This window comes from Plectropomus leopardus, chromosome 3 (genome assembly GCF_026936395.1).
Source record: "Plectropomus leopardus strain MGB_pleo_1.0 chromosome 3, ASM2693639v1, whole genome shotgun sequence".
Taxonomy (NCBI): domain Eukaryota; kingdom Metazoa; phylum Chordata; class Actinopteri; order Perciformes; family Serranidae; genus Plectropomus; species Plectropomus leopardus.
The window spans coordinates 39,193,262-39,217,137 of NC_142178.1; the positions used below are offsets into that span (position 1 = coordinate 39,193,262).

At 38.7% G+C, this 23,876-nt stretch overlaps 4 protein-coding genes across 5 annotated transcripts in view; 3 read left to right on the forward strand and 1 right to left on the reverse strand.

Annotated features, from left to right (window-relative positions):
- The window catches only part of LOC121964869 (protocadherin Fat 4), a 67,933-nt gene extending 50,598 nt beyond the window's left edge, over positions 1–17,335 (reverse strand). The window contains exons 1-3 of the mRNA XM_088075035.1: positions 17,206–17,335; positions 15,952–16,117; positions 1,427–1,509 (exon numbers count right to left, since the gene is read on the reverse strand). The gene's annotated coding sequence lies outside the window, so the exon portion shown is untranslated. The remainder of the gene's footprint in view (positions 1–1,426; positions 1,510–15,951; positions 16,118–17,205) is intronic.
- LOC148190073 (uncharacterized) lies at positions 959–6,130 on the forward strand. Of its 2 annotated transcripts, none has more exons than XM_088075037.1 (4): positions 959–1,083; positions 2,545–2,586; positions 3,010–3,122; positions 4,311–6,130. In XM_088075037.1, exons 3-4 carry the CDS (start codon positions 3,010–3,012, stop codon positions 4,885–4,887), a joined length of 690 nt encoding a protein of 229 aa, XP_087931163.1. In that variant the 5' UTR covers positions 959–1,083; positions 2,545–2,586; the 3' UTR covers positions 4,888–6,130. The 2 variants fall into 2 exon arrangements, with proteins under 2 accessions (XP_087931163.1, XP_087931164.1); XM_088075038.1 differs by having other exon boundaries at positions 1,011–1,104.
- Positions 10,903–14,494, forward strand: LOC148190074 (uncharacterized). The gene is made up of 4 exons (XM_088075289.1): positions 10,903–10,987; positions 11,527–11,570; positions 11,801–11,916; positions 12,612–14,494. Exons 3-4 carry the CDS (start codon positions 11,801–11,803, stop codon positions 13,951–13,953), a joined length of 1,458 nt encoding a protein of 485 aa, XP_087931415.1. The 5' UTR covers positions 10,903–10,987; positions 11,527–11,570; the 3' UTR covers positions 13,954–14,494.
- Positions 17,336–18,105: 770 nt separating the features above from the next.
- Positions 18,106–23,511, forward strand: commd1 (copper metabolism (Murr1) domain containing 1). The gene is made up of 3 exons (XM_088075041.1): positions 18,106–18,317; positions 19,626–19,916; positions 21,608–23,511. Exons 1-3 carry the CDS (start codon positions 18,144–18,146, stop codon positions 21,713–21,715), a joined length of 573 nt encoding a protein of 190 aa, XP_087931167.1. The 5' UTR covers positions 18,106–18,143; the 3' UTR covers positions 21,716–23,511.
- Positions 23,512–23,876: the final 365 nt, after the last annotated feature.

Below are 23,876 nucleotides of genomic sequence, written 5' to 3' on the forward strand. Positions count from 1 at the left end.
CATAAGTGCCAATAAAGCATTGAATATGAACGAAATTGGTTACACTGTTCCCTTCCTCTTTGCTTGTGTTTTCTCCCTCTCGTCTTCTCTCTCTCAGCGGCGAGTGATGATAGGTCCGTGAGTAACTGTTTACTTTCCCGGGCTGCTGGGACTAGTGGGTTTGGTCAAATGGCTGTGATTGGCTGATGGCTGTTTTTATGGGGTATTGAGATGCGCTCTATTTTAGTACACTGATACACCACGAGGGCGGGCAAACGGTTTAACAAAAGGAAAAGGAAAAGGAAAAGGGGGGGGGGGGTGTCACCTTATTGCGAAGGTGTTGCAACTTATGATGTCGCAATTTATGATGATATATACATTTTTTCTTTTCTTTTTTTTTTTAAAAAAAAACGAAAAAAAAACACACACACACACACACACGCACGCACACACACACTCACTCCCTCTTACATGACCAAACGCATGGAAAAACATATAAAGTTGTGTCAGGGTACCGTGGCTGCTGCTGGAAAAAATAAAAATAAAAAAATATGCGTTGCTCACTTCAAAAGACAAACTGATGACTGAGAGTTGCTTGTTTGGGTGAAGCGTCTAAAAGATAATCCGTCTGGTGCTGCCGACTCCCAACAAGGTCTCCCTTGCTGTTATCAGGTGGGTTTTGGGGAGTGAGGATGATGATGTTATGAGTGATGAAGATGCGGATTTCATGTCCATGAGAGCAGGGCTAACTGCATCATTTCATTTTGGGTGATGTTTCAGGACTTTAAGTGTCAGTCACTGTAATCCTAAAACTCGTACTTCTCTCTTGAGCGTCATGCTCAAGTCTCACAACTGACAATTCACGTAAAGCCTTTGTTTCATCCTCTTCCTAATTTTAATATCTGAATACTGTTGAAGGACTTTGAATGTTCAGCTAAGGCAGTGGTGCCACATTTGGGGCGTGACCACAGCAGTCGCTCTTTGCTATAAATACATCAGTTCAGACTGTATTTACTGCAACCTGCAAACTCCGAACACTCAGAGGAAAACAGAAGACTGCAGCGGTTTGACAGCATCTGCCAGACATCTCTGCCCGAAAACCAGGTAAAAGAAACACCTGAAGAAGTGAGACCTTATCCTTTAACCATGTTTTGGTGTGCTTTGTTGTTTACATTTGGGTATTAAAAATGTGGTTATTGTGGGAAAACAAATTAGTGATGAGGTCAGTGAGTGTTACTCAGCTACACGCATTAAATAAATGAATTCATTTCCCTGACCAAAAAACATCACCGTAATATGACGATTTAAACACTACATTACAAATTTTGACTTCAGATCAGAATCCTTTGAATATAAAGTGTTCAATTTGGGTGTGACCAGAACATTTCAGGGACATTTTTCGACAAAATAAACATCTTGTTGCTCCGCTTTTCATCGGGCCACTTACCTTTTGCTGTCACATGCAACACGCGACGGCTGATTTCAGGCATCCTTTTTTGAATGTTTTTTTCCTCGTCAGTTATTTGACACCTATGTGGAAAAATACAAATAAAAATACAATTTGAATGTTAGATAGGTACTTTATTGATCCCGAGGGAAATGTTAGTCAGTATTCATAATAATACTTTTTTCTGTAAATTCATATGATGTGAAAAAACACCAAAATACCACTCCTGCATGTATATTTAACAGTTATTGCACATATTGTATGCATTTTTTATTTCTACTCATGTATATATTGTGTTGTACATTGTTGAATTATACATAATTTTTATATTTCTAAACTTTACTAGTTTCACACATCGAAATGTAGCATACATATTATATTTTTACATACTTTCTACTTTAATCTTATTTCTATTTATGTATTCTCTGAGCAGCTTTAACATATGGATTTTACAAGATGTTGCTGTAATATTTCACAATAAATTATTGTAAAATGATACAGCAACTCTCTGCAAAAGTAATGCAGCAAGTTAATATCTGCAAATGTACAGTGACACATTTTACAGTGATCACCAGGATTGTACAGGATGTATCTGTAATATTTTGCAATAATACTGTAAATATCACACAGTATATAACTGCTAAAGTACTATAACTAGTAGCCAGTAATTTACTGTAAATGTACAGTAAAAGATTTTACCTCATTGCTAAGTATTTCCAGGACATTACAGAGTATATCTGTAATATTTCATAATAAAATGCTGTAAATATCATACAGAAACTTACTGTTAAAGTACTGCAACCAATAACCAGTAATTTACTCTAAGTCACACGTTTTACAGCACTAATAATTATTTTCAGGATTTTACAGTATGTATCTGTAATATGTCACAATAATTTACTGTAAATATCATTCAGTAACTTATTGTTAAAGTACTGCAACCAATAACCAGTAATTTCATAATAAATTAATGTAAATATCTTACAGTTCCTTGCCGTTTAAGTACAGCAACTAGTAGCGAGTAATTTACTGTAAATTCACAGTCAAACATTTTACAGTATGCCAGTATGATTAAGTGTATATTTATGTTACTTCATTTTGTGTCTTTTCTATTGAAGTTTTTTTCGGACTAAGTGACCCCGTGAGCAACAAGAGCGACGGTAAGAACTTTGCAATTTTTGTCCATCAGAAAACTGTTGAACAAGCAGAATATGTAACTGCAGAAATGTGAAGTCCACAGTCAACGTTGTTGTACACAGTTGTTGTGCTAATTGTTATGAATGACCTAAAAAATTAAAAAAAAAAATAAAAAAAAACTGTAATTGAAGGTAATGGTTGAGCTTAATCAACTATTAATCTAAAAATTAGTTGAACTGTTATAGACTTTAGTGAAGTCAGAGCTTTAGATAACAACCCATAATCCCAATCAGACTTAACACTTTAAATGTGATATTTATTAAAAGGAGGGGTGAAAATATTAAAAAGTGGAAGTAAAACATGTGTCAAGGACAAGAATATGTGGACAAATGTTTTCACCCACTCCCTCTAATGTCTAAAACTTTAATGTCCTGCTCTGTGTGCAGATGGCTGGCCTGTGTTGGATGGCTGTGGTGCTGGCGCTCAGCATGTCTGCTGGGAACAGTTTTGCTGTGCAAGTGGATTGGATTAGGAACATTGCAACTAATATCCTGGACAGGTGAGAGAATTTGCTGCTAGTTGTTGGAGAGACAGAAAAGTTGCTGAAACTGTCAATCATCACAAGGCGTCACTGATATCAACAAGGACAAATGAACACAGAAATACAGCAATCAGCCAGACCACAGAAACCACTGACAGCTGAAGTGAATAACACTGATCATCTTGTTACAATATAATGTTCTGCTATTAAAAACCTGACTCCTGGCTTTCATACGGATGTTAAGCACTAAGAGCTCCACCTAAACACTGTAACAGACCGAGTACCTTCCCTTATGACAAAAGGCGGGTTTCCATTACAGATTGGTGCAAAACTTGAGCAATATTTTCCAAATGTCAATAAACACAGTTGCGAGTGATGATGTGCGACTTTCTGGCAATAACGTCCCAGTAACCATGGTGATGGATATCCATAACCGGCCATGTAGGCGGTTATGGAGCCATGATGGAAAGGCGAGCCCCTTATAGCTGATAGTCCACGATTCCACAGAGGAATTGTGGATTCAAAACTTCCGGATGATCCGCTTAATTTTGTTATGTTATGTAATGCAATATGAGCTCTTGCAATATGAGGTTTTTTTTTTTTTAAAAATTGACATTTCCATTTGAATTTCATATCTGCAATTCCAAAATGCTTAATCTGAGAGTAATAGAGTGTGTATTTATTATTTAGTCTTGTTACTACGTTCAATGAAATATAGGCTGTTTATTACTGTATTCCTTTACATTTTTTATTTTTTCAATGTATATATTCAGCACATTATACATGCTTTTATTTGAAATATCTACATATGAGCGTTAATATTTAACCATTGTCGTATTTATATTTTAAATACTTTGTGCTAATACTTATTTCTCCTTGCTTTAATTCTCTACTGTTGGCGACTGTAGCAAACCACATTATCCCCCCTCAGGGTCAATCAAGTATTTCTAATTCTGAAAATTCAGAAAATTCAGAAAACCTTGCCAAATCTGTAGGAACTGGGGTTGTACATCTGCTTGGTTGGTTGAGTGACGGAGCAGACGCCACTCATTGTCCTGAATCTCTAAAATCAGCCTCATCCATGAATCCGTCTGTTTATTCCTCTGAGATCCACATGGATCCATCTCCTGGCCGCCATCAAACTTGATATCCGTACTTATACTTTGACACTAGTACTAATACTTTGTGTGTCTGTTTTATCCGCAGATACAGAGAGCCAGGAAGGCAGGTCAGTTTGGCTGTGAACATCCCAGTGAACCAGAACAGGGTCGGCGATGTCCTGAATACAGACAGGCCTGCCTATGTGTTCACAACGTATGTAGGAGGTGATGTGTACAAAGGTACCTATGTGGTTGCAGCCTTACCTAAAGAAAAAACCACACGATCTGGGACGCCTTACACTGAACATGCAGAGGCACGTGTTTTGGACTATATGAATCCTTTAGTTCAACGTAGTGCCAATCATATTCTGGTCTTCTATTCTTACTTCTCTCCATGTGGTAATAGGTGTACAAATCCAGACGACAGGTACAATATCTTAGACAAGATTAACAGGTTTCAGAATCCACAATGGACAGACCGTGCCTTTGTGTTTTCTGAAGTATACGATAATCTTGTTGGCACCAGTCTGGAAGAAATGCAAAATGCCTTTAAAAATCTTGGAACGTCTGGAATTAATTCCAACTACATTTTCCGATGTTACTTCCGAGGAACAGCTCAAATCAGATGCATCCAGTGCTACAACAATGGTGTACTTTCAAATGAGTGTGTTTCAGCTGAGTAGATGTGTCTGATGGCACTTTTCCACTACATGGTACCAGCTCTACTGTACTCTACCCTTCTCGCCTTTGGTATTGGGTACTTTTCTAGGGATCGTTTAGACAATACAGGGGCTGTGATAGAGTTTCCATGGAGTGGAGAAGTTTTGGGGGCCACAGTCAGTCAGTTTTGACACAATCGGATCATGCTTAAAGGTACATTTAAAAAGCTGATTTATGCTTTCTAAACGCTTATACGCTGAGGACACAAACACACTTCAGATGTTTTCTTTGGTCCAAACCATTAACCAGCAGAGCTTACATTTTCTTACACACACATTATTGAGGTTTGTGGTTATTGTTTACCGAACACTGACTAAATTTTGGGGTTGTTCTGTGTAACTGTTGTGATTCATGGTAGTTTGCTCTGAAAAGGACACACACTCACATTCTCAGCAGCCTCATGTGGCTTTAGGTTAAGCGGCATTTTCTGCCCCATCCAACTAAAACAAAACTAAATTCGACTATGCTTTAAACAAAACAGTATAACAAAATACAAAGGAGAAAACTGAGATTTTGGAGATATATATATATATATATATGGATGATTACAGGCTGAGAAATGTATTTGTGATGATGACAATGATTTGCAGCAACACTGATTTTTTTTTACATTATTATTTTTTGTGCAGTGTCAAATACTCACACTCATACCACTCTGCACATAAAATGTGCTTTTCAAAATCAGGCTTTAAAAAATATTACACACTAATATGATTTTCTACTTTATTGAGTATATTTTGGGGATAAGTCTTTCTGGGTCAGTGCCATCAAGTGACCTACTCAAATGGTGTAATTCCACTTTTGGCCACTATGTTAATTTTGCATCAACGCATGGCGCACTTCCTGGGGGCTTGGTTTGAATGGGTTTAAATGGCACATTTTTTGCACTTTACAATCTGAATGTACCAGTTTAGTTTCCACAGTGTATTTCTGACTTAATCATAGATTAAACAAAAATACACGACAATGCCAGGATGCATGTCATATGAATGAACGCAGCCAAATTTTCAAAAATACTACAGAATGAAAAGTGCTAAAAATGTGCAAAACAGTCCCTAAAGGTTAACTAAATGCTAAATAATAATGTGAAATGTGGATGTTTAATGTAAATCAGCCTCATGTCTTTGTACTCAGTGCTCGTGTGAAGCCTTACCAAATCCTCTGATGTTGTGTTCTTTCTGATTAAAGCTTGGCTCAGCATCCTTATTTATCTGTGTGTCGTCATTTTGGGACTCTCTCATTAAAAACTGTTATCTGATTAACTGTCAGAACCATGTTAACAGTATTTAACAGTAGACTTTATAGCTTACATGCTCATATCTAAGGGGAGGTGTGCTACTATGAAAAAAGAAGGTGTAGAAAACATAAAAGATGATTTTCTTAGGATGTAGTCTGTGGTGCTGTTGAACTCATGCTGAGTCAGCACAATGAACAAAAAAGATCCTGCAGTTACACCAACACTGATTTAAAACAGTTTCAACAAACACTGAATATTATAATCTTCATATAGGTAGGATTTTTGCAGCACTGTTGTGTTTTAGTTGTATCTATTTATGCATAATAAACAAAATAAATGCGATAGAGTTTAGAGTTTAGCTCTAGAGTTTAGCTGTCAGATTAATATATCTAAAAATAAAAATAATCCAATGAGAATGACGTCGTTCATATGGCTGCAACAAATTGAGTTTATCAAACAAAATGCAATGATGAGTATTGTATGGGCAATTAAGAATAAATCTACACAAAGAATTGAAAAGAACATTAAGTGGCTTGAGATATACATTGTGCGTATTTTGATAGATGGTATCAGCATAATCAATTATGGGTAAAACTAGCTGAGTAATGATTATTTTTCTGACTTCCTGTGTGAAGCAGTTAGCTGACCGAAAAAGAGAATTTAAAGTGACGTATGTTCGACTTATAATATAATCAATATGTGGTTTAAAATTAAGTTCAGGATTGAGCCAGAGTCCAAGATATTTAATAGTCAGCTTTATGTATAGTAGAGCCATCTTCAAACTGAATATAGAAACTTGGAGAAGAAAGTAAATTATGATGGGAACCAAAAAGTATACAACTTGATTTTTTCAGATTCAGTAAGAGCTTATTTTTATGAAGAAAATTTTAGACAAGATTAAAATCAAGCTGAAGCTGTTTTTGTAGAAGGGAAATATCAGAGTTAGAGGAGTAAAGCACCGTATCATCAGCATAAAGATTAATAAAGCAGTTTGGAACAATTTGTGGAAGATTATTAATGAAAATTGAAAATAACAGAGGGCCAAGGGTAGAACCTTGCGGTACCCCTTTTTCGGTCATGCATTTATCCAACTGAGCACCATTAAAAAGAACATATTGTTGCCTGTTATGAGGTATTTGAGTAAAACCACAGAACAGCATTAGTATTGAGATCTAGTGCATAAAGTTTATCAAGGAGCAGATATTGACTGACCAGATAAAATGCTTTGGATAAATCAAGAAAAATGGATCCCACAAACTGGTTTTGATCAAAGGAAGAGAATACGTCGTTTGTAAATTTCAACAGTGCAGTTGTAGTAGAAAAATGTACAACATATTGGAGATTTCACCTGATATGTTCCCCTTGTGCCCCTTTGCATTCAGCTCCTGTATCAGACAGCAACAGAGGAAGTTATTTTCTTTTTGTGATATAAACTCTACCCTCATAGACCTGTAGAAACAATGACTACCTGACCACTGACTCATGCTATTGTGAAAGCTGAACAGCCTGCTTTAAACAGCTGTATTTCATCACTGACACGACTTGAATCTTAGTAAATTGGATGAATCATTCTCAGAGTTCCCCTTTACTTTTCTAAAAAACAAAAAGTTTATCTTTAAGATAATCAGTACAAAAATCTCTCCCATGAAAAACTTCTGCTATTAGAGTGACTGTTGTTTCTGCCGTCTTTGTGCTGAAGTCTTTATCATACAAGTCAAAATGAAGAGTCATGAAGTAAAAAAATCCAGCATCCAAAAAAAAAAAGTAACGCAACAAAACCTTGGCACTGCCTCTCACATTAGAGGGAGAAATATCAGTTTGATTGCAACCAGTGCCTTCAAACTGGGCACCTACAGAGTGCCACGTTGGACGCACTGATCAGAGGTCATTTATTTAAGCAGCTGCAGTATGAGAACCAATCGGAAACCTCCAAAAAGAAAAATGAAGTCAATGCAGAGGTGCCAAAAACTGCAATTTCTCTAATGGCCAGTAGAAGCTGTCTCAAAACAGCAGTCTGGTAAAAAAATGGTTTTGGGGGGCGCTCGGTGGCTCAGTTGGTAGAGCAGGCGCCCCATATATAGAGGCAGTGTCCTTGCCGCAGCGACCGCAAGTTCGAGTCCGGCCTCGGCCCTTTGCTGCATGTCACCCCCCCTTTCTCACCCCATTTCACGCTACGTCTGTCCTGTCAAATAAAAGCAATTAAAAATATCTTTTAAAAAAATGGTTTTGGTCTCTATAGCTAATTTCAACATTCATGACAACTGTGCAGGAGTGAATTTTTATACAACTCACTAGTTTACATCTTATCAAGCCTCAATGTAACACACATTTAAGGACAGAACAGCTGAGTGAGAGGCTGTCTGCGAGTTATACCCACCAGGGCTGGACCCGAACTTTCGGCAATTCAAATATTCGTTAATTGGGTAGGTATTCAGTTTTTGATTTAGGCATGCTGATAATCTTTTCTTTTTTTCTTTGCAAAGGACGAATGCCTTATGAATGTTTGTGACCCTGCTGCTGCGTCAGTCTCACACTCAGTGACAGGAGTGAGAATTTTACCTAATGGTTATCAACGGCTTTACCGACTGAGTCGAGCACCTGAATGCAAACACGTGATGATAATAATTTGGTGCTTTCACTACAACATGATTTTAAGGTAGTGAGTGACACATGGTCTGATACAGATTGATCTACGATACAAGACCATACGATATGATACGATACACTTTATTGTCCCTTTGGGTCACTTTGTCTTGACTCCAAGTGCTGCACACATTTCTCTGCATTCACAGAAGAATCAACAAATAAAACAACTAGGGGTGTAACGGTACACAAAAATCTCGGTTCGGTACGTACCTCGGTTTTGAGGTCACGGTTCGGTTCATTTTCGGTACAGTAAGAAAACAAAATGCACAATATAAATGTGCTAGTTGTTTATTACACACTTTTGTGCTTTTAACAATAGGAGCATTAGCCTATACAAAGCCAGAATTCTGCTCAAAAATATAAATACAATATTCTGAAATGTAGATATTTTGAAAAACAAAATAAAAATAAATAACATTGGCTCAGACTGTTTAAATGCGGTGGGGAGCTGTGTTTGTACTACGCTCGTCTTTCTCTTCGTTGTAGCGATGTTCACGCGGGGGTGGTGCCGTTTCAAATGAGTTAACAGGTTTGACGTGTTGTCAGAAACATACCCGATCTCGGATGAACAATGTCGGCAAACCACTTTGGTTTTATCAACCTCTCTTTGTCCCTGTTTATATTTCACCGGAAAGACGAAGTGTTCCCAAACGGGAGACCTTAATGTCGCGGGAGGGTCCTCAAGCTCTGGCTTATTGCCAATGCTAGCGGCATCAGCATTAGCCATGACGTCCACTACAACTGCTGTTTGTTGTGTCTCGGTGTGCGCATGTGCGGCTGCAGCATGCTCTACTCCACAACGTGCGGTCCTCTACTTAATATGTCCGTGTGGAAACTCGTTCGGTATGCCTCCGTTCCGAACCGAGCACCCCGTACCGAAACGGTTCAATACAAATACATGTACCGTTACACCCCTAAAAACAACAGAAACAAAAACAATCCAAATGGAAACAGAAAAAGCATGTTTCAAGGCAAACTAGAAAACTACTGAACCCTTATTGCACAGAACCACATGAAGCAAGAGAAAAGTTTCTTATGATGAAGCAAGATGAAAACAGGAAGATGTTGGTTATGAGGGTAAACTACAGGTCATCCATCAAGCAGAAGTCCTCATCTTTTCTTCATCTCTCCATGACTAAGCTATCAGCGAGCTAACACAACTCGGTGTGTGAACACTGCAACAGTTTTCGCAATTGGCTGTTGCACAAAAGCAAATTATGTCTTACTGAACATCTCCGTGGAAAGAAGACAAAACATAAAGTATTGTGTGGTATACAAACATTTTTTAAAACCGTGCGTGCGGCCCTGGCTGAGAGTTTTGCTTTATGGGCCAAATCTAAAGAAAAAGTATATGGTGAAAAGTCTGAAGAAACTCCCTCAAGACCTTGTTGAGATATTGTGCTCACGAGAATAAGAGGACACAAGGTCACAGTGACCTTCACATCAGACCACCAAATTCTAATCAACTTATTAGGCCGGTTTCCATTAACCCCTGTTATTGCATCACATAACTCCCAGAAATCCCTCATACGTGGACGTTCCCACCTATCAGGACTTTGCCTTTTCATAATCGCTCACATATCACGCTTACGTCGCCTTCAATTTGGAAATAATGACACCTAGTGCGGTGGCTGCAATAGTAATAAAGCTGCTGATGTTTTGAATGTCCATCGCCATGGTTACTGGGATGTTATCGCAAGACAAGGAAGTAGCAGAACATCACCCAGTGGAAAAGCAGTAATCTCGTAATTGTCTTATTGACATTTCAAAAATATATCTTAATTTTAGCGCAAATCTGTAATGGAAACCCACCTAATGTTAGGTGTAAGTGGACATTCACAAGGATGAGACAGATGAGTTCACAGTGACTTTGACCTTTGGCAACCAAAATCCAATTTGTTCATCCTTACAAGTGCAAGTGTTTCAAATATGACGAAACTCCCTAAAGGCCTTCTTGAGATATTGTGTTCACAAGAATGATACGGATGCAGGAAACATTCTATTTTTTTAAAAACATGCATTAATTATTGTGTGATGAGAGATGTGTGGTTTGGCCAAGTTCTCTTTAAAAATGATGCCTTTCCTTTGACTGCGTTCACTGCAGCAGCAACTTCCCTTCAAACACTCAGAAGAAAACCGTCTACAGCGCATCTATCAGACACCTTTCTCCATCAAAACAGGTGCGGGTACAAAAAAGGTGGACATTCTCACCGTGACTGCAGCTAATGATTCATTTTGTTATTGATTGGTTATTAATTCATCAATCTGCTGTTGATTTTCATGATTAGTAATTTGATCGACATGTAAAATGTCAAAAATGTGGGAAAAACCCACTATTTCCGCTACAAGATTACCTCTTCCAAATGATCTTTTTAGTGAATTGAAAGACAAATTTAAAAGTGCTGTAATGTAAAACAAAAACAGCAAATACTCACATTTAGAAGCTGGACACAAAATGTGACAAATTTTTGCATGACAATTTAATGATTAGTCAGTTTTCAAAATGTATTATTGATTATTTGTCAGTCAATCACTTCATAAGATAACCACTTAAGCACTAAAATGGACATGCCTAGCCTACGTGTGATTTTTTTTTTCTTTTTCTAACCACTGTGGAGATTTCCTGTTTGTCATATTTAGCAGCATTTCTAAAACTAAAACTAACTAAACTAAAACTTTCTAGAAATATAAATCTTAATGCCTATTTGTGTCATTTCAGCCGGTTGTTTGAACCAGCAGATCCTGCTGGCAACAGATGTAAAGGTAAGTTATTTGATTAGAGACTGCCTTTGTGAAAAAAATGTTGAAATGTTATTGAACATTGTGGTAAATGGGTTAGACACAACCAGCAGGACTGCTCGCTTTAAACTTTTACCTTTTTCTACATTTTAAGTTTGTTGGTTCTGTTCTTTTCATGCACATTGCTAGTTATGTAATTAGTGACAACATTGTGTGTTAAAACCACTTTGCTGTTACGCCTGATGTGTGTGCAGATGGCTGGCCTGTGCCGGATGGCCGTGGTGCTGGTCTTCCTCCTGTCTGCTGGACACAGTTCGGCTGCTGTGGACCAGAACTGGCTCACCAGAGTCATAGAGGGCATCAAGAATGAGTGAGTCACTCATCATCACCATTTTTCATTACTCTAATACTACCACTAATACTACTACTACAAGTATGGCTCCGAAAGTTATCAGTGCTGGCCAATTAATTGTATTTTCCTTGTCAAGATATGAATATGCATAATACAAATAACATGAAAGACTAAAATGCAATAAAAAGTTATTTTATTTAGACTCAAAATAGGCAAATGTGGAAGATTTTCCAGAAGAAAAAGAAAAAAGCTGAAAGTCTCTGCTGTGTTTTGGGGTCATTTACAGTGTTTTTCTATATCATTAGTTTTATAATTCTAAATTCATCATAAATTTTTCCTGTGTAAGAATACTTTCACTATCTAAACTTTCTAACTATACTGCCATCAACAGTGTTTACTTTATATCACAGGGACCATTATATTGTCACTTATTATTTTACAACCGGTTTCATCACACACACACACACACACACACACGCTTATTACTTATGCAACGTGAGGCGGATTTAGCACTGTTATGTGTGCTACTTTAAAAATTGCCAGAATGCGACAAAATGACAAATGCCAGTTCGGCTGGTTTGCATAAATCAAACCAATTGAAGTTTGTACATGCGACTAGACCAGAAAAACTGGAAACTGACCTAACTCTAAAATAAAAAACTTGAGACTTTCACTTAAAGCTGCAATACTGATTCCATGTTTTCCTTTGGCAGGTATGATCTAGGCGACACCTTCAGTCTGGCTGTGAACGTCCCACAGAACCAAGACAAAACAAACCTCGAGCAAGTTTTTCAGAACGACCCAACAGATACCGTGAAACAAACTGTGTCGAAGGGGGAGGTGTACCGAGGCACCAGGGTGGTGGCAGCGGCAGATTCGAAGGCACTGAAACAAGTTCTAGATAACATACAACCCCTCATTACAAGCAGTGAGGAAAATTTCCTTATCATCTACTCTAAAGAGTTCCCATGTGGTCCGACCTGTGCGACAACTGCAAACGAGGACAATATCACTGCCGAGGTTAACAACGTCATCAAGAACTGGAGTGGTTATGCGTTTGTGTTTTCTAAAGTGGTCAATGTTCCTACTAAAGACGCGTCTCAACTGGCTGAGTCCTTCAAACAACTCGGGATTGCGAAACTCGGGCTTGATAACATATTCCGTTGTTATAAACCTGGAGATGATCCGTTTCAGTGCACCAGCTGCTCCTCAGGTGGAGATGTTACACCCTCATGTGTTGCAAACAATGTCCCATCAAATCAAAAACAGGGCGTAGGCGAGAAATTAGGTACAGTTTCATCAACAGACACACGTAAAGAAGAAGCACCAGGTGAAGAAAAAGCAGCAAGTGAAGAAGAAGCACCAGGTGAAGAAACAGCAACAAGTGAAGAAGAAGCACCAGGTGAAGAAACAGCAACAAGTGAAGAAGAAGCACCAGGTGAAGAAACAGCAGCAAGTGAAGAAGAAGCACCAGGTGAAGAAACAGCACCAGGTGAAGAAATGGGTGCAGGTATACACCCAGAAATATCCATAGGTATAGGTGGAGGACTAGGAGGTAGCAGAGGAAGTGGGGAAAGAGGGCGAGTGGACAGGTGTAAAGGACATGGCAGTCTTACAGGAGGATGCAAGCGTAGAGGAGGCAGCAGACTTGGAAAAGTTGGAAAGTTTAGAAAAGGGCGCAAGCCAAAAAGAGGAGGCAGCAGGCGTGGAAAAGTTGGCAAGGTTAGGAGACAATGCAAGCGTAGAGGAGGCGGCGGCATGCATAGGGGAGGCGGCAGGTGTGAAAGAAGCGGCCGAGTTAGAAAAGCACACAAGCCAAAACGAGGTGGTGGCGGGAGAGGATTGGTTAAGCCGCAAGGAGGACGCAGAAGCAAAGGTAAAAGATTAGGCTGGGGTGGAAGACAGAGCATGGGTATAGGAGGTGGAGGAGGCTGGGGTGTCATAGAGGCAGGCGTGGCTGGGGACTGCAATGATTCAGAAAAAATAGCTTTGTGCGGACCTGAGAATCTGAGCAGCAGCCCTACGAAGCTCATCAAAGACAAAACAATAGCTTAAATGAAAATTCAGCCGTTCAGCCCTCCTCATGCCGATGGAAAGTCGGGTGAAGTTTTTAAAGTCCAAGAAATACCAGCGGAAGTTCATGGGAAAAAGGCGTTGCACTCATCTCCCAAACAATTGAAGCAAATGGTGACCAGGGTTCAAATGTTAAAAAAATGCATAATAAAACCACAAAATGTCTCCATACTGCTCATCAGAAGTAATCCAAGTGTCCTGAAGCCCCAATGTGACAAGTTGTTTTAAAAAACGTCAAAAGCCTTGTTGTAGTCCTGTATGTATGCGTATGTAAACTGTGTGACTGAGGTCATAAACAACAAATCAGGTGGGGCACCTGCTCAAAATAACCAAAGCCGATCAATTAAAAATTGAATTTGGATGTCCCTATTTACAACAATGTTTTTGTTTTGAAGTGAATCAAAAAAGACAAAAGGAGGATTAACCTAAATTAACCTCAATATCTTTAGTGCTGGTATTATTGTAAACTGTGCTTCTGTTAAACCAAATCGTCTGATATTCTTTCCTCTCTGATTAAAACTTAGCTCAGCATCCATCTGGTCTGTCTGTGTGTCAGTCCTTCGAAAACATACAGCACTGTGTAGTTTCCTTAAAAATTAATGTAAGTCTAGAACTTTGTAGTTATTTGGTAGTGTAAAGTTAAAGGGATGCTTTGCCAGTTATCAACCAGCTTTGTATCATAACAAAAAGAAGGAGCGTTTGTTGTACTGGTGCATTCTGGTAGCTGTTGGTTTTCCAACTTTTGAACAACATTGAGCATTTGATTATTATTTTTTTGTGCAGTGTCAAATACTCACATTCATACCGCTCTGCACATAAAATGTGCTTTTCAAAATCAGGCAACAAAAAATATTACATATGAATATCATTTCCTACTTTCACTGAGATATTTTTTAGCCATCATCAGTCCTAATCATAAATATCAAACAGTCCTTTAAATGCCAGGTTTTTGTCATGATGCCACTATGTTTTTAGATGAAAAAAAAAAGAACAAAACAGGACTTATTTTTAATTTAATGCACACAAAGAAGTGTTTTTTGATGATGACAGTCTGGGATATGTCAATGTTTTGAAGCAACATTGATTGTGACAGTGCAGCTAGTGGAAATAGCATGTATTTTCTCCATATGCCAAACATGGTTAACATTTTGTCATCAGGTGGAAAATAGTAAAAATAACAAATTCTAAGGCAAAAGCCCAGAAGACACTCAGAAATAACACAGCATTTTTTGTGTGCTTTGATGGCTGCGGGATCAAAAATTGCAGCTTGACTGGGTTTCAAAGGAGCATTTTTGTTTGCCTTTTTAGTCTGAATGTAACAATTTAGTTTTCACAGTGAAATTTAGACTTATTGTAAGAGCTGAGCTGGAAATTCACAGATTAAACAAAAATACACAATCTTGCCCAAAATGTATGCCATATGCATGAAATGAGACACAATTATCACAAAAAAGTCCATAAATTGTCACAAACAGTCCCTATGGGTTAATGCAGGTAGCTGGCACCGTTATGGCCTCTGGCTCCACCTTGTGGCCGTGGTATGCATGACATACAGCTCTCCATGACAGTTGAAATGGTTTGTATTCTGTTTTCTCACTATCTGCAAACACAGTCACAGAGACAAAGGTATCCCTGTACACTATGTAAAGCCTCTTCTGCAATAATGATTTCTTAACTGGAACTTCTGGACTAGTTTTTGTGACTTGACCAGTTACTACAGTGGTAGGTGGTTATTTCTGGAACGCAAATGTTTGATAAAAGTCACGGTCAGCCATCCTCTATATTGTACTTAACGTACTCTGCACTACTACAGACAATACTACATCCTGCTACTTTTAGTAATAGTAGTAATATCAAGTAATGGATAAGCACTGGGTGAGAGGGGTATCAGTGTTTTGGATCCTCTATGATAATGGTAGTAATAATAGACAGAGAGCATACACAGAGTGAAAACAAAATACATTTAAGTAAAAATCTTACCGTGCAGTTTTCCTTTGTCTGTCAGTCACTGCTTCAACTGTGGAGGAGATCACTCAGCGAAGCCCCATGACTCACAGCAAACTCCAGTTCATCTCATCCCATAGAAACAGGTCTACCAGGTACAGACCCAGGGGCCCAAAGTGTCAGGGGGCCCCCTGGCTCTCACCTGCAAAATGTCAAATGTCAAATTATGTCATCCTGATCTCAAAGAGACACAACAAGACCAGGAAGAGACACACAATGAGCACAAAAACAGGCAAAACAGCCATAAAGAGAAATAAAAAGACTAAAATAACCATAAGGAGATACACAAAGACACACAAGACCACAAAGAGATGCAATGTGACACAAAACAACAACAAAAACAGGCAAAAGATTACATAAAGACACAAAGCAACTGCAAAGAGACATAAAATTGCCCCAAAGAAACCAAATGTAAGGAGATGCACAAAGACCAAAGAAGCATAACAAGACTACAAAGAGATGCAAAGAGGCCCAAAGCAACAACAAAAACTGGCAAAGCAGTTATAAAGAGACAAAAAGTACTACTACAATACACAAAAAACCACAATAAGACACAAAATGACAAAAAAGGCACAAAATATACTAAAACACACTTAAACTAATGACAAGGAGAAACACAAAGACCACAAAAAGATGAAAAGAGACAAAAATTAACAATAAACTGATCAAAACAGACATAAAAAGACATCAAACAAAAAACAACCACAAAAAGACACAAAAAGATTGCAAAGATTCATATCATAGCCATTTGTTTGCTTGTTTCAATATTGGGTCATTTTACCTTTAATAAGTTTAATATGTTCTTTATCTCACGTACTTTTCCTTTACTAACATTTAAGTGCAGGGCTTTACATTTGCTTGTAACAGTGTTTTCACAGTATGGTATTAGTACTTTTACCTAAGACCACGATACTCCTCCAACACTGAGTAGAAGTATCAACTTTAAAAAAATGGGCATGCTAAAGTACAGTTGGCTAGCGGTGCTTTGAATGCGTACTTTAGCGTTACTTGAGTGAGCTAACTAAGTCCACTTCGCCCCTGTCTGATAAACGGCGGTGATGTTGAGGCCAGCAGGCGCAGGTAACTGTCACACATCCGCTTCTCACAAGTCACTCACCTTCAGCCAAGCTAACAATTAAGCTAGTTCCAGCGCAGCAAAACACCGTTTTTATCAAAAATAAATTAAAGACAAACTAAAATAAAGTCGCAGGTCGCTAAAAAAACACTTACCGCGGGTTTGAAGATCCATGTTACCCACAAAATAAATCCTTTATCCACCTGAAACAAACATAAACCGCCGAGGAGTTTGTTTACGCTCGAGCGCGACGCCCTCCTTCCGGGTTCAAACAAACATGGCAACCGGAAGTGCTCGATTCTTCTTCCGAGAAATGTTTTTTTAAAGTAAGCACACACTTCTTTTCTTTCTCATTTTTTTTTTTTTTTTTGTTTAATGCAAGCCAAGATGATCAGCTATATGAAAATCAAAATAACATTAAAATATGAGACAGACATAGTGAGATTTTCTAAACATGTAATATGATATATATGAGTTAAACTGGAGTGAAAAAGTTTTCAATCTTTTATTTTTTTTAAAAAAGAGCACAAAACATTTTTTCAAGACAGAAATAAGTGTTGTCAAATGACTATTTAAAATCATATGAGATTAATATAATAAAATTAAATTTGTTTTGTTGTTGTTGTTGTTGTTGTTGTTGTTGAAGGAACTGTGAAGGATTTTTTTATCTCGACTTTCAAAATGTGGCTTGAATTTGTTTTTAGGAAAAAACTGACTGCAATATAAAAGTCAAATTCTTAAATGATTATGTTTTGCGAGAAGCATAGCCTATATTATTACCTATTATTGAGTTAAATAGCCGTTGCTGTAATATTTCCAATACTTAATATATGAATATGTTGATTTTTTTTAACAATTTAACAAAAATCTCAAATAAAACACACCATCACCCTATTGAGCCTATTAATAATCTAATGCCTGGCTATTAACTTATCTTCGGTAATGACAGTTTAATAGTAGTAGGAAAAAAAGGGGAAAATGTATTAATAAATGTTACTAGACCGCTTTAACTACAACTCCCACAATGCCTTTATAGGCCGGAACTCACGTGATTTGATCCCACCGCTTCACGTGATCGTGTGGAGACGAAAACATGGCGGATGTGGAGGCAGCGAAGTCTCTGAGCGGTCTGCTGAACGGAATCGCTCAGAGAGTTTATTATAATAACGGAGAGATCACGGAGGAGCTGCTGAGGACCGAGTTATTCCCCGAGCTGCCGCGAGACGAGTTCACCGCCCTGCACGAGCGCATGAGAGGCCTCCTCAAGGTGAGACAACACCTGCAGCCCGGAGGCAACTCTGCGGAAAAATCTGCTCCAGTGTAACGTTTCCGTTACCATAATTTATCATTTATCAGAAGTTTAGACGTTTAGCAGCAGCTAGAAAGTGTCTTTGAAGTGACAACAGTGTTGAAATGTAACTAAGTAAAAAACTCAAGTACTTCATACTCCACTATACCTCAGAAACGAATAATGTACTTTTTTTTACTGCACTACAGTTGTTTGAGAGCTTTAGTTACTTTACAGACACGTTACAAACACAATATGCTTTTCAAACCATGATGCATTGTTGAAGATTAACGCTTTGGGAATTATTATATAAGTAGCGTTCAATTAAAAGAACAAAAAAAGGTCTCCAAATTTAAAAATGTTAAATATGTATAATATGCTGAGTATGTAAATCTACCATGTAACAATGCATGGTAATAATGATAATAATAATAATATTTCGAGTAAAACTTATCCAAACAGTTTTTGTCATTTCTCTGTGTGTCGCACCTGTCGACAGCAGGGGGCAGCACTGACTTACATACCTGTGTGTTTCAGTGCTGTTCACATTTTAGGATATTAACCCTTTGAAAGCTGGACTGACACTTTTCTTGTGCTGCCGTCAGAAGCAAACCTTTCACTCCTCCTGGGCAGTTTTTTCTTTATTTTTCGCTTTGAAAACATGAGGGGGAAAAGGCATTGACCAACTTGATTGGTTGTTATGCAAATTGGAGGAAAAAAGTAATTTGCAAATTAAATATAGAAAAATTAATTATTAGTATTAAATATTTGAAATTCTCTTGCAGAATTATTACTAAGCACTTTTCTTAGATCATTTGCTTATTGTCAGGTAATTTTCTTGTACTCTTTTTTTAATATCTGGGCCATTTCTTCTTAAGTTGCTCATTGCCTTCTGAAAAGTGATGTCAGTACAGGTGTCAAAACCTTCAAAAGAAAGAAGATAAATAAATAAATACATACATTAATGATCAGTTGGCCTGTGTATATTTTTAAGAATAAATCCTGGTGGCATTATTCCATGCCGATTTTTTTCAACCCTTTATTCACCATTTGATGCATACAAATAGACAAATACAAAGTCGACATAGCGCTGATATTGGATTGGATATTGGATAAAAGTAAGAAAGCAACAACAATAATAGACATAAACATACTGAAAAAAAAACAAAAACAGAAGAAAAACAAACGAAACACAGTGAAAGTTCCTGTCAGAGTTGCAGCAGGTTTCCATGTTGTTGGTCTGAGGTCTCGGTGAGGCCCCTCAGCTGATCGTCCTCCGTCTCTCAGTCCATCGCCGCAGCAGACATGGACCACGCCCAGCTGGAGGCCTTCCTCACGGCGCAGACCAGGAGGCAGGGCGGCGGCGGGGTGACCGCCGAGCAGGCCGCCGCCCTCTCCCGCTTCTGGAAGAGCCAGCGAGTCCGGGTGCGGGAGAGCCTGCTGGCTCAGAGCCGCTGGGAGCCCGGCCTCAGGGGCCTCTCCTGGAGGGTGGACCTCCAGACCGCAGCCAGCCGGGGGGACGCGGCCCACGGCGGCCCCGTGGCCCTGATGGAGCTGGAGCTGGGCAGAGCCGGACAGGTGAGACTAACGTCCCGTGTGTCCTCTCGTTGAGTCCCAGTCACCGGCCCCGTCTGCTGCTGCACGTTAACGGATCGGTGCCCTCACAAAGAGCATATTACCAGCTGCTGCGTTACAAATGTACGTCCCACGACTGTTTGTGTTTTCTTAAAAAAGAGCTTCTGAGTTTAAGATTAACCCTTTGAAGCCCGGAGTGTTGAATTCAGTCGGCAGGTTGGCAGGCAGAGTGGAAAAACTCGTTGGTCACAAACAAACCAACTGTTAATGGAAGTGGGAGCGCCGCTTCAGAGAGACTGTGCTGGAAATGACTGCAGGAGAGAAAATGATAAGCAGAATATACTTTATCGTGTCAGCACATGTCTGGACTTACTGCTGCGTTCACGTGCAGACGGCAGACGGGAGGTCGTTTTAGTAAAATTAGAAAATCAAAAACTGAAATCCTGCAGAGATGTTACAGGAAAAGTCTGGTGTTGTTTTTGTTCAGGCTGTTGTGTTTTTAATGTCATGCTGTGATTATTGTTTTTGTTAGAAGTTTGGAGGCATTACCTGTGCAGCGCTGAGTCCAAGAAAATGTACAGTATGGGGACAAAGTGTACCGTACCGTATCGTATCGTATCGTATCGTATCGCATTGTATCGTATCGTATCGTAATAATGGGAATCAGCCCTGAAAAACCAATATCGGTCGACACCTAATAAATACAATATTTCAGCACGTGAAGGCAGCATTATCTCTGAGTGTCCGAGTTACTTTTTTGACAAAAGAGGCCGTTCATGTGAATTTTCCCAATGGGAAAGTCGTCGTTCGGATTATTCCGACATCACATGAACACAATAGTGTGATTTAGGTGTTACTTTAACTTTATTGAGCAGTGTGTAAAACTTTATTCCTGAAACACTGACACATTTTCTCTGAGCTCTTCTCTCCGCTCGGCACTGCGTTCAACACACGCTGCTTAAAATTTAATGAAGTCTGTGCTCAGCTTTAATGTGAGGGTGTCCCATCTGCGCCCGTCATTGTGTCCTCCGATTGTTCTGAAGAATGGACGTGACACCGTGATGATCCCGTCCCTGGTTTCCATGGATACGACTCTTGTCTTTATACATCGTCTGTTGTTACCACCATGATGAGGCACTCAAATAAAAACATTAACACTAACATAACACTAATTATTTGGGATTTTGGATTCCTTTTTGGCGGGATTGCCTTTTGTTTGTTTGTTTGTTTTGTGTCTTTTTGTGGTCTCATTAGTTGTGTGTCTTTTGGTGTCTCCATGTAGTCATCTTGTGTCTCTTTGAGGTCATTTTGTGTCTCTTTGAGGTCATTTTGTGTCTCTTTTTGATAATTTTCTGTCTCTTTGTGGTTGTTTATGCCCGTTTTTGTAGTTATTTTGTCTTTGTGGTCTTTTGTGTCTCGTGGTATTATATACGAGGGATTTTAGGGACGTGATAGTCCACAGTTTCACAGAGGAATTCGAAACTCAACTTTTGAAGAGGGAGCCGGGTCCGGCTGACAAGCACACAGCCGGGATAGGCTGATTTTATATTCTCAGCTTCAATTTTTGAAAAATAAAGCAGCTAATACTCTGATTTCCCGCCTGTTAGCCGAAACGCTGATTTCCTGCGGTGTAAGTCCGTGTGTGTGATGCGTTGTAATACGATGTCTTCCTTGTCTCTCTGTCTCTCTGTCAGGACTCAGAGTTTGTGTGTCTGGAGTTTGACGAAGCCAGAGTGAACCAGGTGCTGAAGCAGATGTCGGACATCCAGGAGAGCATCGACCGAATCGTTCAGCGCACCTGAAGGTCTGCGAGGTGAAAGTGTCGGACTGCAGCGCTCTCCTCCTGCAAAACGGCCGCCGTCTCTTTGCAGATCTTTGTTTGCCGGAGAGGACGCAGCTTTTGCAGCCGCCTTCAGACTCAGAGGGGACGGACTGTGCAGGACATGTGATACTTGTGTATTTCGAGGCACAAATGATTGTTCAGGGTCTGATTGTTTGAGGGACCAAAAGGTTTGTTTAACTCTTAAAGTTCTGTTCGACTGCTGTGTTCCTTCTGTCGTATTTACAGCCTCCTGATCGGATAAAGAGTCCCGTCTGAACATAGCAGCAAAACAAACGCAGCACTGACCGATTCAGATTACCACTCTGATGCCGGGTTTTGTTTTTTTTTTTTTTAAATGTAATTACACAGTGATGGAAACAAAAATCTTTAACCCTTTGAAACCTGAAGTCAGCCTAGTCTCTTTTAAAAACATGTTGGGCCATGAGCAACTTTACAAAAAATAACCAGAATTTAGCAAGAAATTTGTATAGAAAAGTTACACGATAATTATCTGAAAATTAGCTCACAAAATGAGAAAAGAAAAATGGTTAAAATAAATAAATTTTAAAAAACAAAAACAAATAGATGGCTCGAAAAAGTGTTAATATATATAAATATATATATATATATATAATTATACTACATATTTTCCTATCTTCTTTTTTTGTTTTTCTGGTTTCTTACAATTAATGGAACATCTCTAACAGGAAGAGAGAAATAACCAACACAGCAAGAAATTTTAAAAGTATAACTAGATTACATGAAAATTAGCAATGAATAAAATAGAATAAAATAATGGAAAAGTTAAAAGAAAGAAAATGACCTGAAGAACTATTTGAAATTAAAATCAGTATTATTAATATATATATATATATATTTTCCTGATCATTATAAATATAGCTCTCTGAACATTTTTATAAGCTTTCTAAAAAAATATTTTCTCCAAATCCAAAAAGCAATTTCTGGGACATCTGTTGCCAAGTTGCTCTCAGCCTTTTTCGCCCTTTTTAAAAGTATTAAATACTTCTGAAGGTGTCTGAATGCAGCACATGAGAAGTGACGTTGGTCCCGGTTTTAAAGGGTTAAGGAACTGCTCTAAAATCATTTCACTTATAGAGTTTTAATCTCAGTGCAGTTTGTAAACTCTCCGCCCGACGTCCTTTCATTAAGTTTTATGTGTTTTTTTTTTATCTTGTTTTTCATTGGCTGTGTTCAGGAACGCTGCAGAGTCGCTGCAGAGTCGCTGCAGAGTCGCTGCAGAGTCGGACGACGATGACGAGAGATCTGACATTAAATAAAAGGCTGATGTCAGCTGGATAAATAGACTGTTAGTGGAGTTTGAGCCTTATTACCCGGGTCAGGTCAGTGTTCTGCTTTTTAGGTTTAAGCTCAGACATTATTGTGACACTGCAGTTTATACAGTTCTCTCATGCAGGTTTGTGCCAATAAAGATTAAAGGTAATGTAGTTCAGAGAAGTTTGCCTTCATTTTTTGTTAATGTTTTATTCTTTATTCCTTTATGGTGTCTCAAACTGAAACAAAGGTCAGTTTTATTGTTTATAGCCATCATCACAACAATAATCTGTCTGACGGGAAGCCGGTAACAGCTTCACCTCCCCGTATACGCTCAAAGCCACCAGCCTCCACGGACAAATGCAGTCTTTTTAGCTCCCTGAACACGGCCGTTTTGTTGCCGAATCCTTCATATCGCTCAGCTCCTGTACCCGCCTCCAGCCCGTCTCCAAATAATAAAAATAAAGTCATTCACACTGGGAATTGTTTTTGTCCTTTTAGTATATAAAAGAAAGTATATAAAAAAAGCATCAAAATAGATCTTGTTGATCCAAAAAAGTGCCGGTGGAGGATCCGACACACCCCCGACAGAGGGCCTACCTAATCTCCTAAAATCCTAGAAATGTCCTAAAATTTAAGAATATTTTCAAATTCTGAGAAACATCTTTAATCTGAGAAAAGTCCTAAAATTCTAAAAACGTTCCAAAGTCTGAGAAATGCCCCCAAATCTGTGGAATGTCCTAAAATCAGAGAAATGTGCTAAAATCCTAGAAATGTCCTAAAATCGCAGAAACATCAGAAAATGTGAGAAATGTCCTAAAATCTGAGAAATATCCTAAAATCCTATA

Bases quoted from the DNA above. Each gene is read 5' to 3' on its own strand.
- LOC148190073 (XM_088075037.1), top strand. From the start codon at position 3,010: ATGGCTGGCCTGTGTTGGATGGCTGTGGTGCTGGCGCTCAGCATGTCT. The intron at 3,123-4,310 runs GTGAGAGAATTT...TTTTATCCGCAG, and splicing joins GCAACTAATATCCTGGACAG to ATACAGAGAGCCAGGAAGGC.
- LOC148190074 (XM_088075289.1), top strand. From the start codon at position 11,801: ATGGCTGGCCTGTGCCGGATGGCCGTGGTGCTGGTCTTCCTCCTGTCT. The intron at 11,917-12,611 runs GTGAGTCACTCA...TTCCTTTGGCAG, and splicing joins ATAGAGGGCATCAAGAATGA to GTATGATCTAGGCGACACCT.
- commd1 (XM_088075041.1), top strand. From the start codon at position 18,144: ATGGCGGATGTGGAGGCAGCGAAGTCTCTGAGCGGTCTGCTGAACGGA. The intron at 18,318-19,625 runs GTGAGACAACAC...TCCGTCTCTCAG, and splicing joins GCATGAGAGGCCTCCTCAAG to TCCATCGCCGCAGCAGACAT. The intron at 19,917-21,607 runs GTGAGACTAACG...TCTCTCTGTCAG, and splicing joins AGCTGGGCAGAGCCGGACAG to GACTCAGAGTTTGTGTGTCT.